Source organism: Emydura macquarii, unplaced genomic scaffold (genome assembly GCF_026122565.2).
Source record: "Emydura macquarii macquarii isolate MOO-44397 ecotype Brisbane River unplaced genomic scaffold, CSIRO-AGI_Emac_v2 contig_2422, whole genome shotgun sequence".
NCBI classification, from domain to species: Eukaryota; Metazoa; Chordata; order Testudines; family Chelidae; genus Emydura; species Emydura macquarii.
The window spans coordinates 5,892,346-5,916,395 of NW_027132559.1; the positions used below are offsets into that span (position 1 = coordinate 5,892,346).

At 38.1% G+C, this 24,050-nt stretch overlaps 1 protein-coding gene across 1 annotated transcript in view; it reads right to left on the bottom strand.

The window, feature by feature from the left end:
• Window positions 1–1,792: 1,792 nt before the first annotated feature.
• GPD1L (glycerol-3-phosphate dehydrogenase 1 like) overlaps window positions 1,793–24,050 on the bottom strand; it is a 30,728-nt gene continuing 8,470 nt past the window's right edge. The window contains exons 3-8 of the mRNA XM_067561841.1: window positions 22,751–22,891; window positions 18,555–18,693; window positions 17,327–17,439; window positions 6,879–7,112; window positions 6,191–6,297; window positions 1,793–2,115 (exon numbers count right to left, since the gene is read on the bottom strand). Coding sequence (XP_067417942.1) covers window positions 2,019–2,115; window positions 6,191–6,297; window positions 6,879–7,112; window positions 17,327–17,439; window positions 18,555–18,693; window positions 22,751–22,891 — 831 coding nt within the window. The 3' untranslated portion in view covers window positions 1,793–2,018. The remainder of the gene's footprint in view (window positions 2,116–6,190; window positions 6,298–6,878; window positions 7,113–17,326; window positions 17,440–18,554; window positions 18,694–22,750; window positions 22,892–24,050) is intronic.

Genomic DNA, 24,050 nt, shown 5'->3' on the forward strand with positions numbered 1-24,050 from the left:
CCATTGTCACGTACATTTGAAACTTTAACTCCTGACCATTTCCATTATTCAGCACTATGTTCAGAAAAATAAGGCAAAACATCCCCAATAAAATGACCTTTTATTAGCCCTGAATATTTGGAGATGTTCACATGATCGTCTAAAAACAATGTAAAACATCATAGTTTGTTTGGCGTATGCGAAAAGCCATCCCTGTTCTGAAATATTTTTCTGTTTACATGAAGCGGCCTTAATGATCTCTCTCATTCCAGAGTTAAAAATATCCAAGGCTATATAATGCACTTTAAAGCAAGGGTGACTGATACTCCTAGGCCTACATTTTGATATCTTAAAGCTTTATAAAGACTTCACACTCAAAGGTCTTGGTCTGTAAATAACGCAGCTTGTAACTGCAAGTGTAGTGATCAATCCCTATCTTGCTCAGGGAGTAGGTGTGTGTAATCCGAATAGTCAGATACTTCTCTCATTAGTGCACTGCCAACCTCTATCAGTCTCTATACAAACCTTATTCCCCAGGTCTCAACAATGGGTTGTCCCTTCATGTGTCTAGCCCTAAGCCTGCCCATTAAGGCTAGAATTAATTCTTTCTTTTAAATAAATTATCCTCATGGGCCAGAAAGATCCATGTCTCATTTCCCATCCCCCCAATTGTACCTAAAAGGAATATTCTAACAGCAGTACCCCAACAGTTGTGCAACAAAAGCACTCAAATTATGCTCTCCCCCATAACCTCTCTCATTCTCTCCTTCCTTAAGATACCAGAGGAGCAGAGAGGCGGCATGGCCTTTGAGAAGCTTTCAGGCAGATGGGTCAGAAAGGGTTTGATCCAAGCCCCACCGAAGTCTTTCAAATTAAAGAATGGGAATCTTTTCATTTACTTCAGTGGAAGTTGTATCGAGACCACAGATACCAGTTGACACATCAGTCACTGGTAGGCACTGAGATGAATACAGTTAGCATAAAGGAGTACAATTCATTGAACAACAGACAACACAAACTTGAACTACTGGGGCTTCCCCCAATGTGTGGTATATGCAGCTGCATGTTGAGCTGGAAAAGCATGACAGTTTTGGGCAGTGGCTACCACAAGAATGGGCCTAATATAAAATTATAAAATAAATGGAATCACAAACATGGATGAACCACAGGCCCCAATGCTAGAGTCCGTGCTGGTAACAGAATTGTCCTTCCTAATAGAATTCTAGAACAGCGTAATACCCGAGAACAGCAAGAGAGAGACAAACGCAGAAATATAAAAATGCAAGTAGAAAGGGATAAAAATGGAGGGGTAGGTAACATACCCTTTTAAAATGTTACACTTAAAAGATTAAATACCCTTTAAAAATAGATTTGAACTACTGTAGTTGGATATTTTGAGACTGTCTAAAAATCATATATTGTTAAACGCAGTTAGTTAAAATGCCATTCCACTCCTCCCTCCTTGAATAAATGCTACAACTAACTTTTCATTAATATTGCTTAAATTAACTAATATCACTAAAAAACATGCAAACTTGTAAAAAAAATCTTGATGTATATTATAGAATAAAAACAAGGTCTAGCAGACAGAGCTTACACTATTGGAGCTATCAGGGCACAATCCAAATTCCAACTGAAGCCAATGGGATTCTTTCCATTGTCACTCGTGTGCACTGGATTGAGCCTCCAATGAGACGGGAATTTGAGAATGAAAGATTACGAAATGTTGTATATGTCTTGTACTGTAGAAACACACACAGATGCATACTTTTATATATAGTATATATGTATAGTGCAAATTTTGCATTGTATATCTTTAAAATATCTGTATTTTAGCCATTAAAATGACAGCGCCAATCCAATCCAACACCACACTACTATGTTAAACTGTGTTGAAAAAACTATAGAAATTCATATACATTCATGTTGTAATGGCTGGCTAGTGTGCAGCTTCTTATGAAGCTTATTGTTACATCCACTTGAACGCAAATATGAATTTGAAACGCAGAAGCTACATCAGTACAATTGCACAATTCATGTTAGATATGCTCTGGATGACTCTGAAGGCAAGATATCATCTCTTGGACAGGTCTCCCTTCATAGCAGATTTGATATACAGCAGTGAATAGTGGAAACCTAGCAAAGAAAAAGGAAAAAAGGAAAAACCAGCATAAGATTAGTCTATAATATCTTGTTAGATAGAGAAGAAAGTGCCTGAGAATGTGTGTGTTTCTTTTAGAATTTACAAAGCACTTGTGCTATGGTGATGAGTGTAGAATATATACAATACCTACATACATTTATGAAATAAGTCAGGCCATCAAAAGCCTAACCACTGTCAAGCCATAAGTGATACTGCAGCATTTGTTATGCATAATTTGGCTATTCACTTATTTCACAAATTAAAAAAAAATGCTTGCTGCTATCTTTTCCTCAGTCATCTTATCACATGCTCATCTGCAAATAGAAAAGATCATCATCCCTTCTGAATAATGATCCAGTGTAAAAAAATTAAGATAGCACAATTTTTAAGAGCTCCCATCAGGTTAAAAATCACACTCAGGTTTTCAAATGCAAGAGCATAAAGTCAAATATGGTTTTGGGATCTTTAAGATAAAAAAAATAAGTAAAGCTTCTATTTAAATTGGCCATGTTTTCACAAATAAAACTTCCATGGGTGTGTTACTGACAACATTAAAGACTATTAAAACAAACTTAAAAAATCTAAATGTATTTTCTGCATTTTATTCAGCACGCACAAGAAAACAGGCCTAGTCCATATCACTTTCTGACTCAAACACAAGGCTGCAAGCGATTATGCTGCAAACACCACAAAGGAACATCTAAAAATCAGTGCAAAAAATTTTGTAGGAATAATTTAAAAATTTCCATTGCTCTTAGAGAATTTTTGTTTTTTAATATAAAATCTTAAATTTTAGGTCTAAAATTGACATCATAATACTAGAGAGAAGCACAAGACATATTTTACCTGTATGAAGCAAAAATATATTTCATATGGGCACAGATATTGCTATATATTGGGATGTTCAGAGAAGTTGTTTGATTTAAGATGGGACCATTATTTCAAACATCTTAATACTAACTTATTGCTCTCCATCATAAAGCATATTTCTGTAAGCATAATTCAGAAGCACTTTACTGAAAAAAAGACAAAGCTTAAGCTAATGCTGAAGGCAATACTACATGAGGGAACAGCACATCTACTACATGTGAAATGTGCATCTGGGAACATTAAAAAGATCAGTTCTGCAACTACCATTCAGAGGAAGAGTTCTGTAACCAAGTTACACTGTAACTATACATACTGATCATGCAAAGTGCATCTTTGTTGAGTACCATTAATTTCTATGTGCCTCCATATGGCATAAAGAGTCATGTCATTGCATGGAAGTTTGTGGAATGGGGGCCTCAATTTTACCCTGACTAGACTTTCAACCCTATGTTTTAAAATCATAATTTTTTAAAAGTACCAAAGTATAATTTTAATACTACACAGTTTTTAATAAATGTTTGAAGATTAGATATAAAAACCAATGCTCTTAAAAAAGGATCAATCATTCAGCATCCAACAAATGCAATAGTGTGAATGTAGTAACATGCTGGAAATAACTTCACTAACAGACAAGTGTCCAAGATATATAGTATCATCCAGTAAAAATGTGTATGGGTTTTTAAAACTACACTTTAGGATGAGGACAAAAGCATAGAGGTAAACAATAGTCTACTTAATGTCTTCTTGATTGAAAAAACTGCTGTGTTCAGTTCTGTACTTGCACAATGGAAAAGCTGATTTTTTTTTAAAAGTTATTTGAAGATGTCAAACAGCATTAGCATTACAAACAATAAATATTGAAAGCAATGTTCTAAAGAGCTTTCTTCCCCCAAGCCAGCTTAATTATTATTGTGTGTACGTTGCAGAGATAGGACCTATGTGCCTTATTTCTAGAGCAAGTGCTAAAACATAGGAAAGCAGATGGTGCATGAAAAAAAATTGCACTTTAAAAACTGCCAAAAATAATTTTTAAAAGGGACTGCCAATCAACAGATGAAACTGTTCATTTTTGTGATTTTGCCTCATTTAAAAAAGGAAGAGATGAAGAAAATACATTCCAAGTTTTACTAAATACAGACTAAATTTGGCATTTAGAATCATGCACAGGCAGATCTCTTGAATAAATTACATCAGGACAACCTGCTTTGTTTTGATTCAGGAAGTACTAAGTTTGATGGTTCTATTTTACAGCAAACTAAGGGTCACAGAGAAAAAAAAAAAAGAGAACCACAATATCAAAGCTAATGTCCATGCTTCTGACCCTTCTGTGATGAAAGCAGCCACTACATACAGCTGGTCAGTTAAAGGACCTTAGTAACAAGGCTCCCTTTCCTGAAACTAACAAGACGATTTTGAGCCTGATGTATCAATTCCTTGTTCATTAGCTTCACTGTAAGAGTTATAATCTTATGCAGATAAAGTATTTCCCTTCTGCATCAGAGAGTTCACTCTTATTGCATTCCAATAACTTCCCAGTGAAAACTAATGCATCATATACTGAAGAGAACCTGAAACAGAGTCCTTAAAGTACAACAGAGTGCTCCAGAAGTACAACAACCAGTTTTGCAGGCAGGCTATCAGGGTAATTGTAAATATACTGTAGATTAAATGGTGGAATTTTGCCTCTGAAGTTTTCAGTTCCTCAGTCATCTAACAAACATCCACAAACATATAGTAGGTGTGATATTTTCCTTTTTGATTTGTCAAGTTGTATAAGCACTGAGTTGCCATCCTTTATACATGTCTTACAATTTTTGTATGCTGTTTTATTTAAGTGATTTGGAATAAGCACTATGAAGCTGTACAGAGCAATGGCTAAACATCCAATGCTGAAACATAACATGGTTGAGTGAATAGGGTAAACTGGATATACCTATAGAACATTCCAGAGATCATAACCTGAACCAAGCATTGTTAAACAGAAAGCTTTCCTCTCATGGCCTGACCCTGCAAGATGCTGAACACCATCATCTCCCAGTGAAGCTGGTGGGAGGTATGGGCACTCAGCACCCGGATCAAGCTCTGAGCTCAGAAGTATCCCACCCAAATTTCAGAGAGATACCAAATTTGTCTTTATTTTTATTCTATTCATAGCCACAAATCTTCACTTCTGAATTTTAAGCAGCAACAATTAACAGAACAATTAGTCACCAGGCCAATTATCCTAGGCAAGTCATCAAAAATGGCTACAAAATTTATCAAAAACTAAATAATTCCTAACAAGAAACTCAAGATTATTTTGGGAAAAGATTCAAACAAAATCACAACTGGAGAAAGACAAATTGAAAGTTCCAATATGCCTTCTAGGCCATATCCCCTCAAACATTTGCACTCATGGCCCCATACACTCTTCCATATTCCGCCTCTGTGGCATACTCGTCCACCAACACCTAACTCCATGGAAGCCCATTCATGTGAACTCCAGCTCTACCAAGTTGGAGAGCAGAGGGCAACCAGCTAGGTTTCTCTGGATTCTTCCCCCACTATTTCCCCAGCACCCCCAAAAAACAAACAAAAAAACCTGCCTGTGGATCTATTAAGTTGTGCTGCTTTCTGCTCCATGGTGAATAACCCAAACTTGGAGTACATATAAAAAGGAGAGTCTAGGGAAAGCCCACAGTAGGGGAAGCCAATAGAAAGAAGGCTCCTGCAAGAGTCATACTGTTCAGAGGTAGGTAACAACCAGTAGGAAAAGGCAGCAGAGCTGAGACAAGGGACATCCCTGAGATCTGTGCAGTAAGAAAGTAGAATTCCTATCCATTTCCATGGGTGCCAAACCATATGATTAGGAAACTCCATGTTAAAACCTATGGCATTTCTTTTCCCCTACATTTTCTTATTCCTGCCTAGGGTAGAAGAGATTCACCAAGATATCTCTAGTAAATGGAGGATTAAATTACATAGCATTCAGTACTTAAATATAGGCTCCCACCATTAGCTCTAGTATGTATTTTAAAGTCATGTTAGCTGTTTTAAAATGCATGCATATTTGTTGAGGTTTCAGTCATTTTGTCAGCATTTTACCTTTTTGCTTTTATGTTCAGGAAACAGTCTCAGTATGATTAAACAGCAGAGAGTTAAATAAAAACAGAGGGGAAAACAAAACAAAACATACATGCCCCATATCCTCTTACTTACTTATCCACCATTCCTTTCTGCGTCAGGATACGATATACTTCTGCCGAAGTCTGTGGTCCCTGCAATTTCTGACCATTTAGCATTTCTTGCTCCAGTTCTTCAATGGACTTAACATTATTAAAAGAAAAAATTAATCATGACAAGATTTCTACCAATCTAAGACACCACTTTGCCCTGGTAAGGATCTCTTAGTCTCTGCTGGATGACCCCACTGCTTCAGCATGGGGAGGCAGCACCCAAAGTTTGCCCAACTGAAGGCGGTAGAACCAATACATCTTAAATGAATAGTCACTCAACATGAGTGTTAAAATGCATGAAGACTTGATGGCAGAAGTTGGCTAGTGTCATGGCCAGATCCTAACATTTCCTCCAAAAGCAACCTGCCGTTTTCATAATGGCTATTCCTCTACATGGTTGTGGGTAAATTCCTTCTTTCCCTTCTTCCTACCTCCAGTTTTCCTTCTCTTTGGAACTGCCTCATTTATTTTAGCTTTGCAACATTGTCTCTATGGTGACACACTAAAGGACAAAAGGAGGAGAGACAAGACTGTATGTTAACTGATTACATTGTGACTAGCATAACTACGGTATTATTGTAACAAGTCAGCAATGAACCCAGTGCTCCAAGGATGTAGATTTCTGCAATGCTACACACAGGGAGGAAGACAGGCCTTGCTTGGTACAATACCTTCCCAGTTTTAACAAATGCTTCAGCCACCCTCCGATTGCGGCCACCGTAACACGTTGTGATCAGATCAGCGACTCCACAACTCTCCAGGAAAGTGGCAGTGGACACCTGTCCCTTGCAAAAGATTTTTGCAAATGCGATCATCTCCATTAGGCCAAGTCGAATAACAGCTGCTTTGGTATTATCACCACAGCGAAGACCATCACAAAACCCAGCTCCCACTGCCACGATGTTCTAGTGAGAGGAGAAAACAGTGGGAAACAAATCAGATACTGCTCAGAGAACCTCTGAAATCACACAGAAGAGAGTGCAAGTGTGCTGTTAAGAATCACTATGCAAACATCTGCTCGCTTGTGAGAGAGGTGGATGAATTAGATACAAAAGCTAACATGAATACAACGTTGAAGTTAAGAATATTATCAGGGAAGTAAAAAAACCAAGGAACTGCTTTTTGAGCAGTGCAGACCCCTTTCACTTCCCCAGAAGGGGAAGCTGTGGCCACGTTGCATTGCCACAACCCATCTCTCTTTCTGTCATCCTTTACATCCCTGCTCCTTAATACTAACACAGGCTGCTGCTCTGGCCAAACTAGACATTTCTGCAGGACTATGTGATGAATGCTGTACTGATCACTTCTGACTCTGCTGTTTTCCTTGGAGACACCATAGCGGAGCTTAATGTAGAAGGAATCAGTATTACTTTATGATGTTTCTCCATGACATTTTCCCTGAATGAAACTTCCCTTCAGGCTCCAACCACTTGTCTGATGGACACTCACTGGTTTTTAGACTCTATGTCAATGAATGGTGACAGTTTGCCTCTAATTTCTGCTATTTTGGCCTTGTTTACGCTCTCTCTACTTCAAAGCTGCTCAGCCCATGGAATCCACAATTTGGCCCAGAGTGTTTAAATTGTTTGCTTTTGTCTTTCATTATTTGTCTGTCAGAGGGAACAGGAGAGCTAGTAGAAGTGCTTTAAGCAGGCCTTGACCAGCCTGAACAGGTAAAACAGTGTGCATGTTTTAATCCTGAAACCACCAGCTTATTAGACCCTTTGTACAATGTCCCCATTGAACATTCTTTCATGTAGCCTGCAAGTAATGAACAAGTGATTGACACACACAGTCTCATAACATGGGTACACTTATGATACCATAGCCTTATACAGCTAACCTGTGAGCGACTGTTACGAATTCACATGCTGCACTATGTACTTGCACTTCTCTCTGACCACTCCTTAATGAAAGAAAATATGACAGGTCTCTCTCAATATATAGCTTACAGGTAGCACAGATAGCAATGCCTATAGTTAAGGATGCCCAACACCAACTGTTTCCAGTTGCTTATAAACTTAAAACTTTAACCATTTGGCTGAAATTTTCCATGTTACGTGTCTGCCTGAAGCTCAATTTTTGGGGAAGCATCAGATAAATGCTTCAGCCATTTCTCAGAATAAGTTGGGGGGGGGGGGGCGAGGGAGGAGGTTAATACATTGTTTTGCACATATTTAAAAAAAAAAAAAATCACAAGCAATTTTGTTGAGAAACTAATGCTTTGGAGCAGGGACCTGCAAATTGGTGGAGAGTTTGCCTTGGTGCCAGTGCTGTGCCTTGTGCTGTCTCTATGAAAATTTGCTCAAATTTGGCAAAGTTACAAGCTTCAGTATTATCTGCTCAGTATAGACTTAAGAGTCTCTCAGAACTGAACATTCTGCCTCCCCTCAGAGACCTTTTGCGCCAACTGCACTGTACATGCCTCAACGCCATCAAGTGGCTAAGAATGATGCACACCAAGCCTGTAGGGCTAAGCAGGACTTTCCCTGAAACTGCTCCTCCTCGCTTCCAGGGATTACTGTGATGCTGGGTACAGGAGTTGGGAGAGCAGAGAAACTCTCTCTCCTGGGGTTTCATTTATCCTGCTCCTGGCACCCAGTCAGCATGCAGGCAAAAGGAAAAACAGTCTGTCTTGATTGCAGATGGCTGAGGAACAAGAAGGGTCCAGGGTGGGACCATTTTTGGCAGAAATATCAAGGGTGGTTTCTTTTATAGTCCTCAGTGAAGAAGAATGAAACTTAGGATGTTTCCAAAGAAAGCTTGTTCAGGATTTTTTTTTTTAAGTTAGGAAGTATAAAAACAGGTGTTTTTTTAAACACACGAATAGAAATATTTGTTTTTTTGTGATATTCTATTTGTTCTGGAAAAAGTGCTATTGGGGCCAACTGCTAGTTCAGGGCCCCTAAATTTTTCTGTGTGTACTGAAACATGGTCCACAGAGTGTCTTGTAGTCATCTCCCTTCCTATTGGAGAACACTCATGTGGCAACTCTAGCAAGCGACACTGGGAAGTACTATGCACTTTCAAGTTTTTTTTAAATATAATTTAGCTGCTGCATATATGAAGGAGAAGCCCTTAACAGGAGCAGCCGGGTGCTCCACAAATCGGAGAATCTCTGTTCTAGCTTAAAAGGTTGGAGACCATTAGAAGATCACTTTAATGAAGATCTGTGCAATCAATAGTGTGTTATTTTGAAGACAAATTAGTAATATAATAAAAATAATACCATCACCACGTAAATGGTGCTTTACATCAGTTGATCTCAAAGCACTTTACAAGTGGTCAGTATATCATCATCATCTTACAAATGGGGAAAGTGAGGTACACAAAGGAGAAATGACTTTTACAAGCTCACCCAGCAGGCCAGTGGCAGAGCCCGGAACAGAACCCAGGTCTCTGAAGTCCCAGTCCAATGCTCTGTCTACTAGGCCACATTGTCTCACCTGAATTAGTAACATATCTTCTAGGGGTCACTACTCTTACAGTTAAGATGCTCTTTTACCTTTTGCTGCCATCAAGAACTCTATTTTCCCTATTGACAAGGTTCCACTACATTATTTGACAGATGCAAGCTCCAGTACCATCTGCTGCCTAGAATATTTAATATACATGACATTAATATGCAGCAGCAAAGATATCCTGACCTCTATAATCACTAAAGCCTATATTTTCAGTTACACGCACGTCCACTGCATTTTCAGGAACTCATACGTGCACAATAGAAATGTGCCTATTTGTTTGCAATCTCAAATACCCAATTCACCTATGCAAATACCTGTTTGTGCTGTGGAGTTTTGCAGGCAAAGTGAATGCAGCTCTATTCTGCAGGTGCACTTGTTGTCTTCATGGTTTAAAAATGTTGCCTTAATGACAACTTGAAAATAAGAGCAACCCAATGCCCCAAGCATCTGATACATTAAATAACCCTACGTAAAAGCTTTTAAAAAAACAAAAAACCCCACTAAAAATAGTCACCTGCAAATGACTCTGGGTCTCACTCCATGGTGGCACCTCAGCATGTACTATGCTGTAACGTACAAGAGCAGCTTCCACTAACACTCCACTGGAGCATGGGGAGAAAAGAAGGGGGGGAAAGCTTTTAAAAACTGCAGAATATAGTAAGAAAGAAGAACCAACCCACAACTCCCTACGTTTTCCAGCTCTATGCTTTAGTGAGGTTGTGTGGTAGCTGTTATAACACCTTGGTGCATGCTGGGATATCAGACCACACAGGAGCCAACAACTCAGCTTTGAGCACCACTACCTGTCAACTATATCACATTTGCAAGGAGGACCCAGGAAAAAAAAGAAAAAAAAAGGAGGAAGTGCTTCTGAGTGGATTTGCCCTGAGAGAGGTATCTTGATATTCTATTTGTCCGAGATGGAGAGGACCTAAGTAGTATCAGAGTAGCCCTGAGCTAGGACTAGACTTTTTATTATCTTATTGCTTAGATGTCTGTTACAGTTGAAGCCTAAGAAGACTGTTGAGTTTTGATCCTACCCAGAGTTTTGGGACTATTGTAGAGCAGGTAGGAAAGTCACAAGCAACTCAGTATTATCACATACAGAATCCTTCAGAAATGCAAGTTTGATTAACATCAAACAGTTACGCATATTGCTTATACTACAGCTCCAGACTTCGCTGACCATATGAGCATTTTGTAATGTGAGGGTCAGTGCTAGTGAAGAATTACATAAAACTTTCAATCCAATGTTGATTTTGACAGTAAGTTTATGTAGTCCCTCATCATGCTGATGCATATGGTTTTAGAGGCCTTTTTTAACCCCACACTGGCCCCTCCACAATTAAGTTAATTGTAAAAGGAAAAGCAGAGAGCGATCCATGCCAGATTTCATGCCTTTATCTGTATTGCAAACCTGAGCTGGAATCTAAGGATATTGTAGATTATGAAATTCAAGCTAGGCTGGGCCTGCTTATAAAATTAAGCTACCAATATTACTAATAAGAAGCATATTGCAAAAGTACGGTGGTGGCTGGAATCCCTTTTTGAAAAGACATGATTGCTTCTTATTGCATCATACATGTGCTGTTTTCTTCTTTAAGCATGTCTGGTATTTCATCAGGGTAACTGCCTTTCCTATGATTAATGGCCCCTCTTGACTGACCAGTCTCCCTAATGAAATTATCTTCTGTAATTAACTCATCTATACCTCAGTAGCTCCATATTTTTCAAGGACACCCATCAGAAGATAGGATCAAAATGTACCACCTTAGGTATTATTCAGTTTTCATCTCAGCAAACCCTAATCCCCTTTTGTTAGGAAAGGGTGGAATTTTGTGACAAACAAGTGCTGGATTGTTGACTAAATAAAATCCAGGCGGTTAACACCTTTTGAACTGAGCAAAATCATGTAGGTCTTTCCTGTTGTTTTTGTTGGATTTCCATTGTTCTCTCATGTAAATTACCAAAAATGCTTTGAAAACACTAAATTTAAGATTATAAAGAGGGATGGAATACCACTGGCAAGTGCGCTTTAAGACTGAGAAATCATTCCAGACACAGAACTGTCAGCTCACCCGGCTTTCTTCTGAGACTATGGATCCAAGCTCTTGAAGAAAGAGTCAAGAATTTAAATCACCACCTCTTGCCTGCATTAGTGAGGAAAATTGCTTTTGCAGCTAACATATACTGAACTTTTGTTTTGGGGGCTCATTTTATAAGTGTAGTAATTAAAGCCTCTCTGTCACTATCGAATGAGTATCGTGTCAATTCCTGAACACATTAATATCAGATCCCAATTGGTCAGGTAACAATGATACCCACATAAGTGTTAGAGCCTGTTTTCCTTTCTGCTCATACAAACTATTTTTGAGAAAATCCTTGCTTCATGTAGCAGTGAGACAACAGATGACAGAGGTTGAGTTGAGGGTCAGTGATTCAAAGAAAACGTCACCAAAACTGACAGATAAGTTCAATATAAATTTTAAGTATACTCCTGCCAAGTCCAGAGTTGAATAATGGGTCCGTCCCCCCCCAATCTCATGACAAAATAATGCCCTCAATCAAGTTCTCTGACAGCAGCCTGGGTCATTATCCAATACAACAGTTACTCCTGCGAAAGTCCCAAAGTTATTTTAGGACTGTCACAGTAAATAATAATTCTGGGTTACAAAATAAGTCATGGTAAATAACAGATCTCTCCCCATTACACTTTCCTTAGGCTTACTCTACACACACAAATTTCGTTCCAGTGTAATTATGTCAGTTAAAATAAACACTCCCTCCCCAAATGAAATTATACTAATACAACCCCTACTGTGGATACAGTTATACTGCTATAAAGTTGCCTTATACCAATACAGCTTTTTTCCCTTCCCGTACAGGAACAAGCTATACCTGTATAACTGCATCCACACTAGTGGAAGTTATAGGTAAAGCAATACAACTTGTGTGTTTAGACAAGGCCTTAGTTACTCAGCTCTCTGTGGGGACTTTCATGGACTTTGGAGCTTGATAAATTTATGAGAAGGATTATATGACAGTTTCCTGGATTCAGTGACCTGGGAGGTCCCTTCCAGTCCTATGTTCTAAGATTTTAAATTCAAGCCTTGATTCAGTGGGAACTGTAGCCAATTTTAACCTACACCTCATCACCCCTCAAAAAGTCACAAAATGAACTTGAAGAAATCTCAGTGCATTTAAAAAGAAGAACCATTATTGTTGCAGAACAAACCAGTGGATGGATACCTTGTTCACATAATCAGCAAGCTATTGTTGATAGCCATTTCTAACTCTCTCGCTCTCTCTGATACCACCAGATCTAGTGGGAGAACTGCAGCTCACATTTCAGACACAGTTATTGTAAGACTTCAGTTTCAGTGCTCTCACTATATTTCAATATGGCTCCATCAGCCCACTGTCATGGAAAATAAATATAGCAAGTGAAATAGATATTCAGAACATGTGTCTGAACAGCAATACAGCAGATGTTCTTTCATGAGCACCCAGCTGTAATGGCCAGTATTACAGTTTGCATTTAAATATGCTTCAGAACAATTTCAAATCTAAAATTATTAGTCAGAAGAATGCTGTGTTCAAAACTCTTATTTTCTGTGTTCCTTTCTATCTTTAGGCTATCATTCATATGAAAATCGTCCCTGCTTGGAGGAGTTGCAGGGGGTGATGGAGAAAGGAATTAAAGTAGTCCAGAGGAATAGCTGTATCCTAAGTTTCTATTGTATACCAGTACATTATGCAAGAAATAAACCTGGAATATTACAGAGATCTTGTTTTCACAAATCTGTGTTTAAACTATGATGCAGAAACCAGAATCATATACTATGGCTGCCGTAAGCACATCTCATACTCTAAAATAACTACTGTAATTGCATTTTACTATTTCCTCCTCCAAAAGCAAGTATTGGGATGGAATATGTGCCTCCTTCTGTATTCAAGACTGCAGTTTGCAGTGGTATTGCAGACAATTAAAATAGGCACTGCTGCAAAAATTGAGGTCATAATCTCTTTATTTACAGAGTATAGAATATTGTCCTCAGGCTTACAGTTTTCCTCCTCACTTCTCAAAGAGAAATTCTCCAATCAATGAATTACACTGCTTCAATTTTCAACAATTTACCATTTGTAATTCTCAATCATATTGAAAAGACAGGAAAATTCCTGAACAGATTTTAAAAGCTAGAACACACCTGTAGGCTAAAGTATGTTTATTTAAAGAACAGACATGATCAAGTTAATCATATCTTCAAAAACAATAAAAAAGTTTGTTAACTAAATTATCAGTAACAAAATTGTAAAAACTCTCAATTTTAAAGTAGCCTAGTTTACATTTCATGATCTGATTTTTTTCTATTTTGCTTAGCACAGGTAAGAAAAATAAACCAGAAACAAAAAGTAAACTGGCTAGTCAATTTCACATTCAGGTTCTCAATGCACTAGCACAAAGTAGCAATGTTTGGATTATGAACAAAAAACTTGGTTTACACCACATGGGAATTTAGACCAGATAGGGCTATGTTTTTACCCCAATGTGAATTCTTTTTAGTTTCAAACAACCCACTCTGATTTTTATTTATTCTTCCAAGAAAAATTTCAATTAACCTTTGATTTTCTGAAAAGATCTTCACAGGTGATTCTGAAAGTTGTTTTTGTTTGTTTAAATAGTGATATGATGTGGTCAACACTCAATGGGTTGTCTCCTCAGGGCATAGAGTATTTTATCAATTCCTTTTTGTTCTCTCAATAGGGTCAGCAACAGACCCTATTAATCTAGGGCAAGCCTTTCAGACTCTTAACCAGTTACTTTAGTTGGTAAATAACATCATCTAAAACTCATTCACACCAGTATTTGCAAACATGAATAATAATAGTAATAATTAGAGTATGCAAATTTAATCTCAGTAGCTATTTAGATTCAGAAGAGGAACTGCCTTAAATTCTTCTAACACTTACAGACAGATGTTTATGGCTATATTGACTTGGACCTTCCAGCAGCGAGTCAGCAGACATTCAAGTCCTACAGAAGTTATGAGACACACCGATCTCAAGATCCCCTTCACCTAGAGCTCACTCTCTGAGCTGAAGTCAAAACCCCACTTTCACTGGCTTAAGTCCACCTCTAACTCTGCCTCCAAGAGCTTTCCTGTCCACAAATAATTCCTCCTTCCAGAAGTACACAGGAATTACAGCTGGTCAGAAAATGTCAAAATAAATTTCAACAAGGAAAAGGGGAAAAAAAAGGGGGTGGGGGGGGAAGGAGAGAGAATCTAAATCTGTAAAAAATTTTTGACCAAAAGAAAGGTGCGCAAGGGTGTTCTCCTGGTGACTCTGCATGTTGCCACTAGGACATTTTAAAGCAGTATATGCACTAGGCCAGATGCTGATCTCAGTAACAGTATAAATCCAGAGTCACCGCAGTAAAACCAGTGGAGTACCAGTTTACACTAACATAACGGAGATCAGAACCTAGCCTACCAGTCCATCATAGGCTTTCTGCCCATTACATTATTCCAAGCAGGACTTAAATATGCCAGAGTCATAGCAAAAGCTATTTGAAAGCCAGGTTCATCTCCTACAAATTACCTGAACATGGTTTAAGATTCTATGATTTCCCCCACAACTACCTCAGCCTGACTAACAGAACCAGGAACTGAAGAGCCCATCAAGTAAAACAGAGTACTGCATGTAATGTTTATGAATCATTACACAATGTTTATACTGACTAGCACTACATATTGTTTTATTATATTTGGGAGTTTTATTTTTATTTTCAGTTATTTTCTGAAGTATCATAAATGTAACTTTACTAGTACACTAGTGAGTTCAGTGAAATTGCTTCCCGTCACAAACAGAGAACATTAACTATTGTATTACTGGCCAGGGGCCCAAGCCACTAATGACTTCTACATAAAAATTTCCTGTAAATTAACCCGAGAAGACAAAAGAAATCAATAGGAATCATTTTAAGCTACACTTCACTTCCTATCGGTACAATTCAGTTACAAAAACAAAAGAAAAAACAGCTGTGTAGTTCTTTGAAAGAACAGAAAAATATCTGTTTTACTGTTTAGCCATTCTGCACAAACCTTATTCAATAAAAGTTTTGAGAATACACACAGTATACGCACTGTACACAACAATATAGTGCTTTACTTCTTCAAAGTGCTATACCAGCATTAACTATTTGAGAAGGACGAACTGGTAATGGAAAAAAAAAAAATCCCACTTCTATCTGAAAAATATTTATACCTACTACAGCTGCAACCACCATCTCAAATTACTACAGCTGGAAGGAATTAAAGACATTCTCCATTTTTAGGTTTACTCTGTGTGCATTTGGCAGCACTTTGTGCTTAGTCAGTTTACTTGTTTTCCTTATTGTTTCCAAGGGTCTTTCACACAGCAACAGGTGAGAGAAAAACGATTTTCAAGAGTAAGAAAATGGCAGAATGATGCAGAATGTCAAGTCCAGTCCCAGAAGCTACTTTAAAAACTCATTTTTAAACTGCGTTGATTTCACGTTCACGGTGTCCCCCTTTAGTACTTTTTACATTTCTGGAAGATGGGCAGTATTTATTATTATTCTCATTTGCAGATGGAGAAACTATGGCTCAGAGGACCAAATTCACCACTGGTGTTATGCAGATACAGTTTTAGCGAAGTCAGTGGCAACCTACCAGTATATGCCAGTGGTGAAACTGGACAAGGGAGACTAAGGCCCCATCCATGCTTCTGAAACTACCTCTAAACTGATGGGGTAAAAACAGCAATTCACAGGATTTCTCAGCAAGAGCAAGGATTTATCAGAAAAAGCCAGAATTAGGTGCCATAAGCAAAAACAGGCATAAAAACAAAATTTGCAGTCTGGGGTTTTACCCAGTCTTTGGTACCTGGGTCCAGGGCGTGCCATTCTCTCTCTTCTCTCCAGATGCCCTGATACCTCTTCACTGCAGTACCTACTTAAAGGGAGAGGAACTAAAGCTGGAGTGAACTCCTAACCAGGCAGTGCCTAAACAAATGCTCCCTGTCTCTGTTTTTGAAAGCCATTCCAGCTGGCACACTTGTGCCAGTTGTACAGACGGGACATAAACTTTGCTAAAACTCCTGCTCTGGGATAAGTCTTTAAAAAACAAACAAACCTGTCTTAGAGTTGTGTCCCATCTATACAGTTGACATAAGCATGCCAGTGGAAGTGGCTTCTATAAACAAATGAGAGAGAGAGCTGAGGAACTATGTGGTTTCCAGTACAAAAAGGGTTACATTTCAGCTTTGCATTCCTCTCCCCTTGGAGAGGGGCTGCTGTACACACAGACATTGCCCAGAAGCTGGAATGGATTTTTAAAAATGTTTCATAGGTGTAGATGCAGCGTAACTTGCATGAAGCCACAGGGCAAATAAGCGGCAGGGGTAGGAACAACTCAGGAAATCTTGGCGCAGAGCTTGAGGCACTAACTCCACACTTCTCTCCAGTTTTACCTGTAGTGCTTCTACAGTTGTATGTTCAATTATTTTTAGAGAACATATTTTTTATATTTTAGAGAGAGTCAGACAGACAGAACCTTTTAGACATAAATACTCTCTCCCTTCCTCCACCTCCTTTCACCATTCATTTAAAAATTCAGCATGGCAAATTGTACCTTAAGAGCACCACAAAGCTCAACAGTATCTGCATCGTCTACTACAGTTATTCGGAAGTTTGGAGTCTGCAGGAGTTCTTTGAAGAGAAGGCCATTCTCCAGGATTTTACTGCCTGTTGAGGAAAAAAAAGCAAGCAATTATTTATTCATCCATCCTGGCTTTTTAGTGCAAGGCAGAATACTTCAAAGCAGGGGTTAGGTTGTTTTTTCCCCTCCCTCCAATCAAAATAGACTATTGGTAAATGTCCCCATGTTAATAACTAAGAGCTCAGGATAAACAGAAGAACAATCACATTACTTCACCATCACTTCCTTTTTGTTTAAAGCCATTTCCCTTGTGGTCTTATTATTGAAATAATTAAAAATTGGTTTAAAAGTATCTGTCCAAGTTATCTTCTCAGCAGCAGCAATTCTATGAAGTACTTTAAGCACATGTCCATACCTACTGGTAATAAGGTATCCATGATTTGTTTTAACACAGCCAGCTAATGTTTGTTGACATGTTTCTTTTTTAGGACACCACTGTAAATTAAATCAACTGTTTAAAATAATTAAATGCAAGAGATGTTATTGTGACACTAAGATCACAAAGCTAACTTCACAAAAGTAAAAAAAAAAAAAAGTTAATGTTCTAACAACATTAACTTCCTCAGATTGCACACAGCTGCAAATATTTGTATGCACAAGTGAGACTTTTTGAAATCTATGAATAGATATACTCTCTAGCCTTAGATGGGTGCAGAGATCTGTGCTAGTCGTTCCAACTGGAGGATCATGGCCTACCACCCAGTTTGGGAGAATTAGTTACTATGAAAACCTACAAAGGATACACAGACTCCATCATCTGTAATAAAAACATCTAATTGCTTGATATTAGACTATGTAGCAACCTGTGTAGCAAAATGTTTTGCACAGCAGTGACAGGGCCATTTTATCAGTACTAAACAGTAGAATTGTTACTTTGTGGATTGGTAATTATTTCATTGTAAAAGAAATATGGGTCTGATCGGGAGTCATAATCCTAACGAGATTTCCTAATTGCACCCTCTTCCCCCAGTGCACTTGGAAGTGCAAACATTATAGGAAGTTCAGTAATGAAATATGAAAAACATAGCAGCTTCTGCTAATGATTGATTAAAGCTGGCAACAGTAATGGTCAAATTATTCAATGTGGAGTTTTGCGGATAGGCATTTATATTTTAAACACTTTAATTACACAGAATGTTACCTATTGTGGTTTCACAGAACTTCTCTGCTGCTACCTCATTGGCAATGTTTGCTCCCATCAACACACTGATGTCTATTCCCATTTTCTCTCGAATAATATCAGAAATCAGTTTGAGTCCCTCTGGGCCTTCATCTATTCCCTGCAGTCAACATTAAAGTGAGTTACTAAAAAGGTATTAGACATAACAGAATAGACTATGTCACAATTATCTTTCAAGGGGGAGGGGAGCTACAATAAAGTTTATCCAGTTAGTGACAGAAGATGGTGGACATTCTACCACTGAGATAATTAAGCCACACAGACATCTGGCTATACTCCCTTGCCACTACTGTGACCTTTTATGAAGCCTTCCTTTGATACAAAAATTGCACTTAAAAATTAGGAATTAACTACTAACGTCAAGATGATGACAACAGTGCTAAATAAAGGGCCCAATCCTGCCAGGTGCTGAGAGTTCAACTCCCCCAGGATCAGATCCTCAGATGATGTAAATGAATGTCACCCTCCTGAAGTCAATGGAGTGACATTGATTTCCACCAGCTGAGCATCTGGCCCATTGACCTCAGCAGAAGCTGAGAAGGCACTGAACATCACAGGATTGGATTTTAATATTTTTTATGTATTTATGTATTTTTATATTTTTTGGGAAAACTGAAATATCAGAGAAATTGCTTTGTGTTTAATGCCAGCTACAGCTTATTAGTCAAATAGAGTTTAGTCATCTTGAACACTACTACAAAAGGAAAAGCCAGTTTGTAGAGATGGAAGAAGCTGATTAATAATACTTTTGCTCTTATGTGGAACTTTTCATCTATCAATCTCAAAGCACTTTACCAAAGTATCATCATCCCAGTTCTCCACAGATAAAGAAGCTGGGGCAGAGAGAGACTGAAGCACCTGGCGTAGATCAGTGCCGGAGTGGAAAATAGAATCCAGAATTCCTGACTCCTTGTGTCCTTTTCGGGGAACTGCACTATTTCCTTTGTCCAAAGCTATTTCTCCCATGGAACCAAAATGTGGTGAATTAACTGTGCTTTTTTCTCCCTCTAAACAACCACAAGGCTCAAAAACTTTCCTCCTCCTTCCCAAAAGTATAAATATTTAGGAGGTTATATAAACATTTTCTACCTAAAGCCTTATTTTTTTAATGGTTTCTCATATCTAGCAACACAGAGGATGATCACTTTGAACTATACCAAGTATAAAAAGGCATTGCTGAAATCCATTTAACTTTATATAAGCTACAGAAGACATTCCTGGCTGACAGAATTTTGTACTCCTACAGCTCAAAAATTGGTTTATTTTTAAAAACATTGCACAACTAAGAGACAATTGTATTAAACCAGCCAATTAAAACAACTCAGTTACTACCCTCTTGCATTACTTTTTTCACTCCCATGCCGCTTAATATAGAGTTTTGACTTAACAGCTTTGTGGACTTTACTGTATGGTGATGAGAATCTGAAAGCATGCTCATGTATGTGTCATTTTTAACAGCCCCAAAGACACCTTTACGGTCTATTTATTAGATCCCTGAACAAGACAATCAATCGACAGCTGCCATTCAGTCTCTTAGATCAGTAAAAAGCATTTGGAACAAATTCCTAAATATGAATTTGTGCACTTGGATGAATAGCCTGCATTGAGAGAGATCACACATGACTGGGTACCAAATTCAGGCCTGCTGTAGACAACAGGTACAACTTCTGCTGCAGTCAGAAGTAGTTGCACTGGCTTACAGTAGGACTGAAGTTGATCTTAAAAGCAGCTGGAACCCAGGTGTATCTGGCCTGAAAACTTCCATGGTGTAGGGACATTGCCCATGTGTTGTAGGCCAGAGCACTATCCCTAGATGCTGCAATGGTCCCTAGAGGCAGCTAGATGTAAATTAGATCAGCCCAAAGGCTGGCCAGAAAATATTTCACATTGTTTTTCACTCCTATCCTCTTCTTGTACTGCAATGCTGAGAAAAAGCAAGTTAGATTCCATTCCCTCTTATTCTTCAAATACAACTATTTTCTGTCATTTACCCTGTCATAATCAATTTAAGGCACCATGATTACAGATGCATCATTCAGGGCCTCATCTGCCCAACAGGACCTTTATCATTCATCAAAGACCCAGTTTTATTTTCATATACTGAGTTTGCAGGTCTGGCAGTTAAACATACACCCTTTATTTGTAAAGAGAGTATACTGCATATAGAAATCAGAGCGACAAACAACGGACTCCACCAATGCCATTTAACATAGTCTTCTTTCAGAACAGAACTACACTAACTACAGCATTTGTTACCAGTGGCTGCTATAAATGCACTTGTATAGAGATATAAGGAGAGAAAGTCTAATAAAAATCTGACTTCAACTAAATAGTGTGTCTAGCAGGGATGGTTGGGGGAGGGGAGGGGAAGGGTGTGTATGTATGTGCGTGCATGTGTTTAGAAATAAAATGCATTAGCTCCTCCATTACTTATGAATGGTGAGATTATTCTAGTCTCACCATTCTCTTTTGTTGGTGAGATCAGATTGCTGTCCTTTTGTACAGAGTTTTGTCTCACTGACAGAAAGTGGCAATATGTAGTTTGCACACTTGCAACAGAATTTTAAAAAATCTGCACCATTTCTTTCAAGAGAGCATTTACTGGACCACAGAAGCAGCTTAACAATGGAAAGTTGTCTGGTAACCAGTTCTGGCTTGTGTAAGATGTCATCACACATTACATTAAATATTCAGACTAAGAATAAATAGTAATATTTATGGAAAAAATTGAAAATGTTTTCCCTTGCATAAACACACACTTTTTACTTTGCATAATTTACCAGTGCACTAAATATTTATTCTTTACATAAATATAGTGACTAATCACCAAGAATTTAAACTGCATTTTTAAAGGAATATAGATCCAATTTCTGATCCAAATCTGATCTGTGTAAAGCCACAGTAACCAGACTGACTTTATTTTAGAGTTATTCTGTTTTCACATTGATATAAATGACATCATGTTAAACGTATAGGCCAGAAAGTTAGGGAAGAAACAATTACATTTCTCTCAAGAGTTTAAGAAACGAGAGTGAAGGAACATGTCCTTGATTCAGTTGGGATGGGCTACTTGGTGACTTCAGAGTGATGAATCTGGGATTTTGTTTTCAGCCTAAAAGGCACCTAGGATAGCCAGGTGGCTGTCATGAAAAGTTTTGTCACTATATATTTATTGCTTTCAACACTATGCTGGAATCATGTGCCCTGTTTCTCTCATCCGTCAATTCTATGAACTTATCAAAAATGTATCTGTAAAGTACAACACCTGTGTTACCTTTTAATAGAATTACAGCTTTCAAGACTAAATCCCTTCAATAGGGCAGTGCCGACAAAAATAAGATTAATTAGTTTTAGCTAAACTAAAGAGACACAAATTTATTTAAAAAATAAAAATTAAAGATCTGGAGGGTGACCATGTGCTAGGAATGAGAAAAGACAAGGGAACTTGTGCTGAGGAAAAAAAAGGGACCCCACCCTCAACCAAATGAAGGGCAAGAACAATAAAATAATGTCTTCCAAAAGGCTTGTGGGAATAACCAGACTTTCCACAGCTAAATACACAGAAACAAAAAACGTCATTTAAAACAGAAACTCCCTTGCCTCCGGCTCTACAAAAGCCCTTTAAAATGCTGTTCCCAACAACTTCCCTGGTTTATTTTTTGGGATAGCGCTGAACAGTTTCTCTTGTTGCAGCAAAATCTTTGATGTAAACAAGAGCACCGTCTGCTCAGTCACATGAGATTCTCTCATCAGTTCTTAAAAGGATCAGATCAGTGTGTGGGGTGTGAATTAACAACCAGACTATTACATTTGTGCTCAGCTTTCCATCTAATGATGTTTCCAGAATCAGCAAGTAAAAGGCTGAAAAGCCTGGGGGTGAAAAACATTTTTTTAAAGTTAGTCTTGTGAGTAGTCTCATCTCCCTCTTACTGATAATGACAGAATAAAATAAAAACTACTGGGTAAAAATTCACTAGTGACTAGGACTCAAATTCTAATTGTTCATACAAAGAATATATTCACTGAACAATCAAGAAAAAATAAAAAAAAAGTTAGGCTGGGACAGGAAAAGATTTTTCATCTCAAACTTTAAGTTGAATGGTTTCAAAATATTCCATTATGTACCGATAATGTTAAAAACATAGCATTTGTTATACCTTGATGAGAGTTATCCCAACAGCTTTTTTTGGTACCCGTCCTGTGATCTCATCGCAGATCTTATGAATAAACTGGTGAGGAATGACAAAGACCAACAAGTCTGCATCTTGCACAGCTTCGTTAAGATTTGGAACAGCAACCTGTACAATTACGACAGAAAAAAAGACAGGTGAAACAAAAGAAATAGAATTAATTTTTTTCATTTGAAAGTGCTCTAAAAATAATCTAGAAGAGCTTTCTTTCTGAGAATTAATCATTTCTATCATGCTATATCAATGAGAGGAAAATATCCATCAACATTACACTCCTAGAAATGCAAAAGCATCATCAAGTGCTTTCAAGCCAACCCAACTCAAGATATATTGGGTCAAATTTTTAAAGGAGCCTTTCTCCACCTTCTAATACTGTGGATACAATCAACTGCACCTGCAAATGACACAATTTAGACAGCTAACTACAAAATTTGCAGGAGCAAATGATATTCACACCTACAAATCAGTGTGCAGACAGCTAACTAGCTAACATTCACAACCTAATTGATTGAAATGCAAAATTAGAGGCCATTTTTGAACATCTCTTCCCTAGCTGCTGGTTTGGCAAAAAAGTCTACATTTTTAATACATTACTGCACTCAGAAGAATGAGGCCTGGTCTATACCTAAAACTTAGGTCAACTTAGCTACATTGCTCAGGACTGTGAAAAATTCACACCCTCAGAGATGTAGTTAAGCTGATCTAAGTCCCAGCATAGATACTGCTAGATAGATGGAAGAATTCTTCCATCGACATAATTACCACCTCTCGAGGGAGTGGATTTAATACAGCGATGGAAAAACCCCTTCCCCGTCTCTGTAGCAAGTGTCTAAACCACAATGCTACAGAAGCGCAGCTGCAGCACTGCACCTCTGCCTCTTTAGTGCTTGTAATGTAGACATGTCCTGTTTTAAAAAAATCCGCATCAGGCCCTCTTACATCTGCTTTCTGATGTTCTTAAAAAAGAAAAACAAAACCTTTTAAGCACAAAAAACAGAAGGTGATCAGCTTCCAAGCCACCTGTCAGACTTCACCTTTTTCCAGCAAGTGATGAGGACCTTAAAGTAGTCCTCAGCTTTAACAACACTCGAAATAACAAAAGGCTCCAGAAATGAGTTCTGGGACAGCACAGTGCACTCTGCAAACACTACTGATGGGGGTAATGAACACGAATAACCTGGGTAACACCAAGGATTCCCTAGTCCATGACAAAAGGAAATTACTTCAGATTAGGAGACTGGTGCAGGATTTAGGTTTCAATGGCACC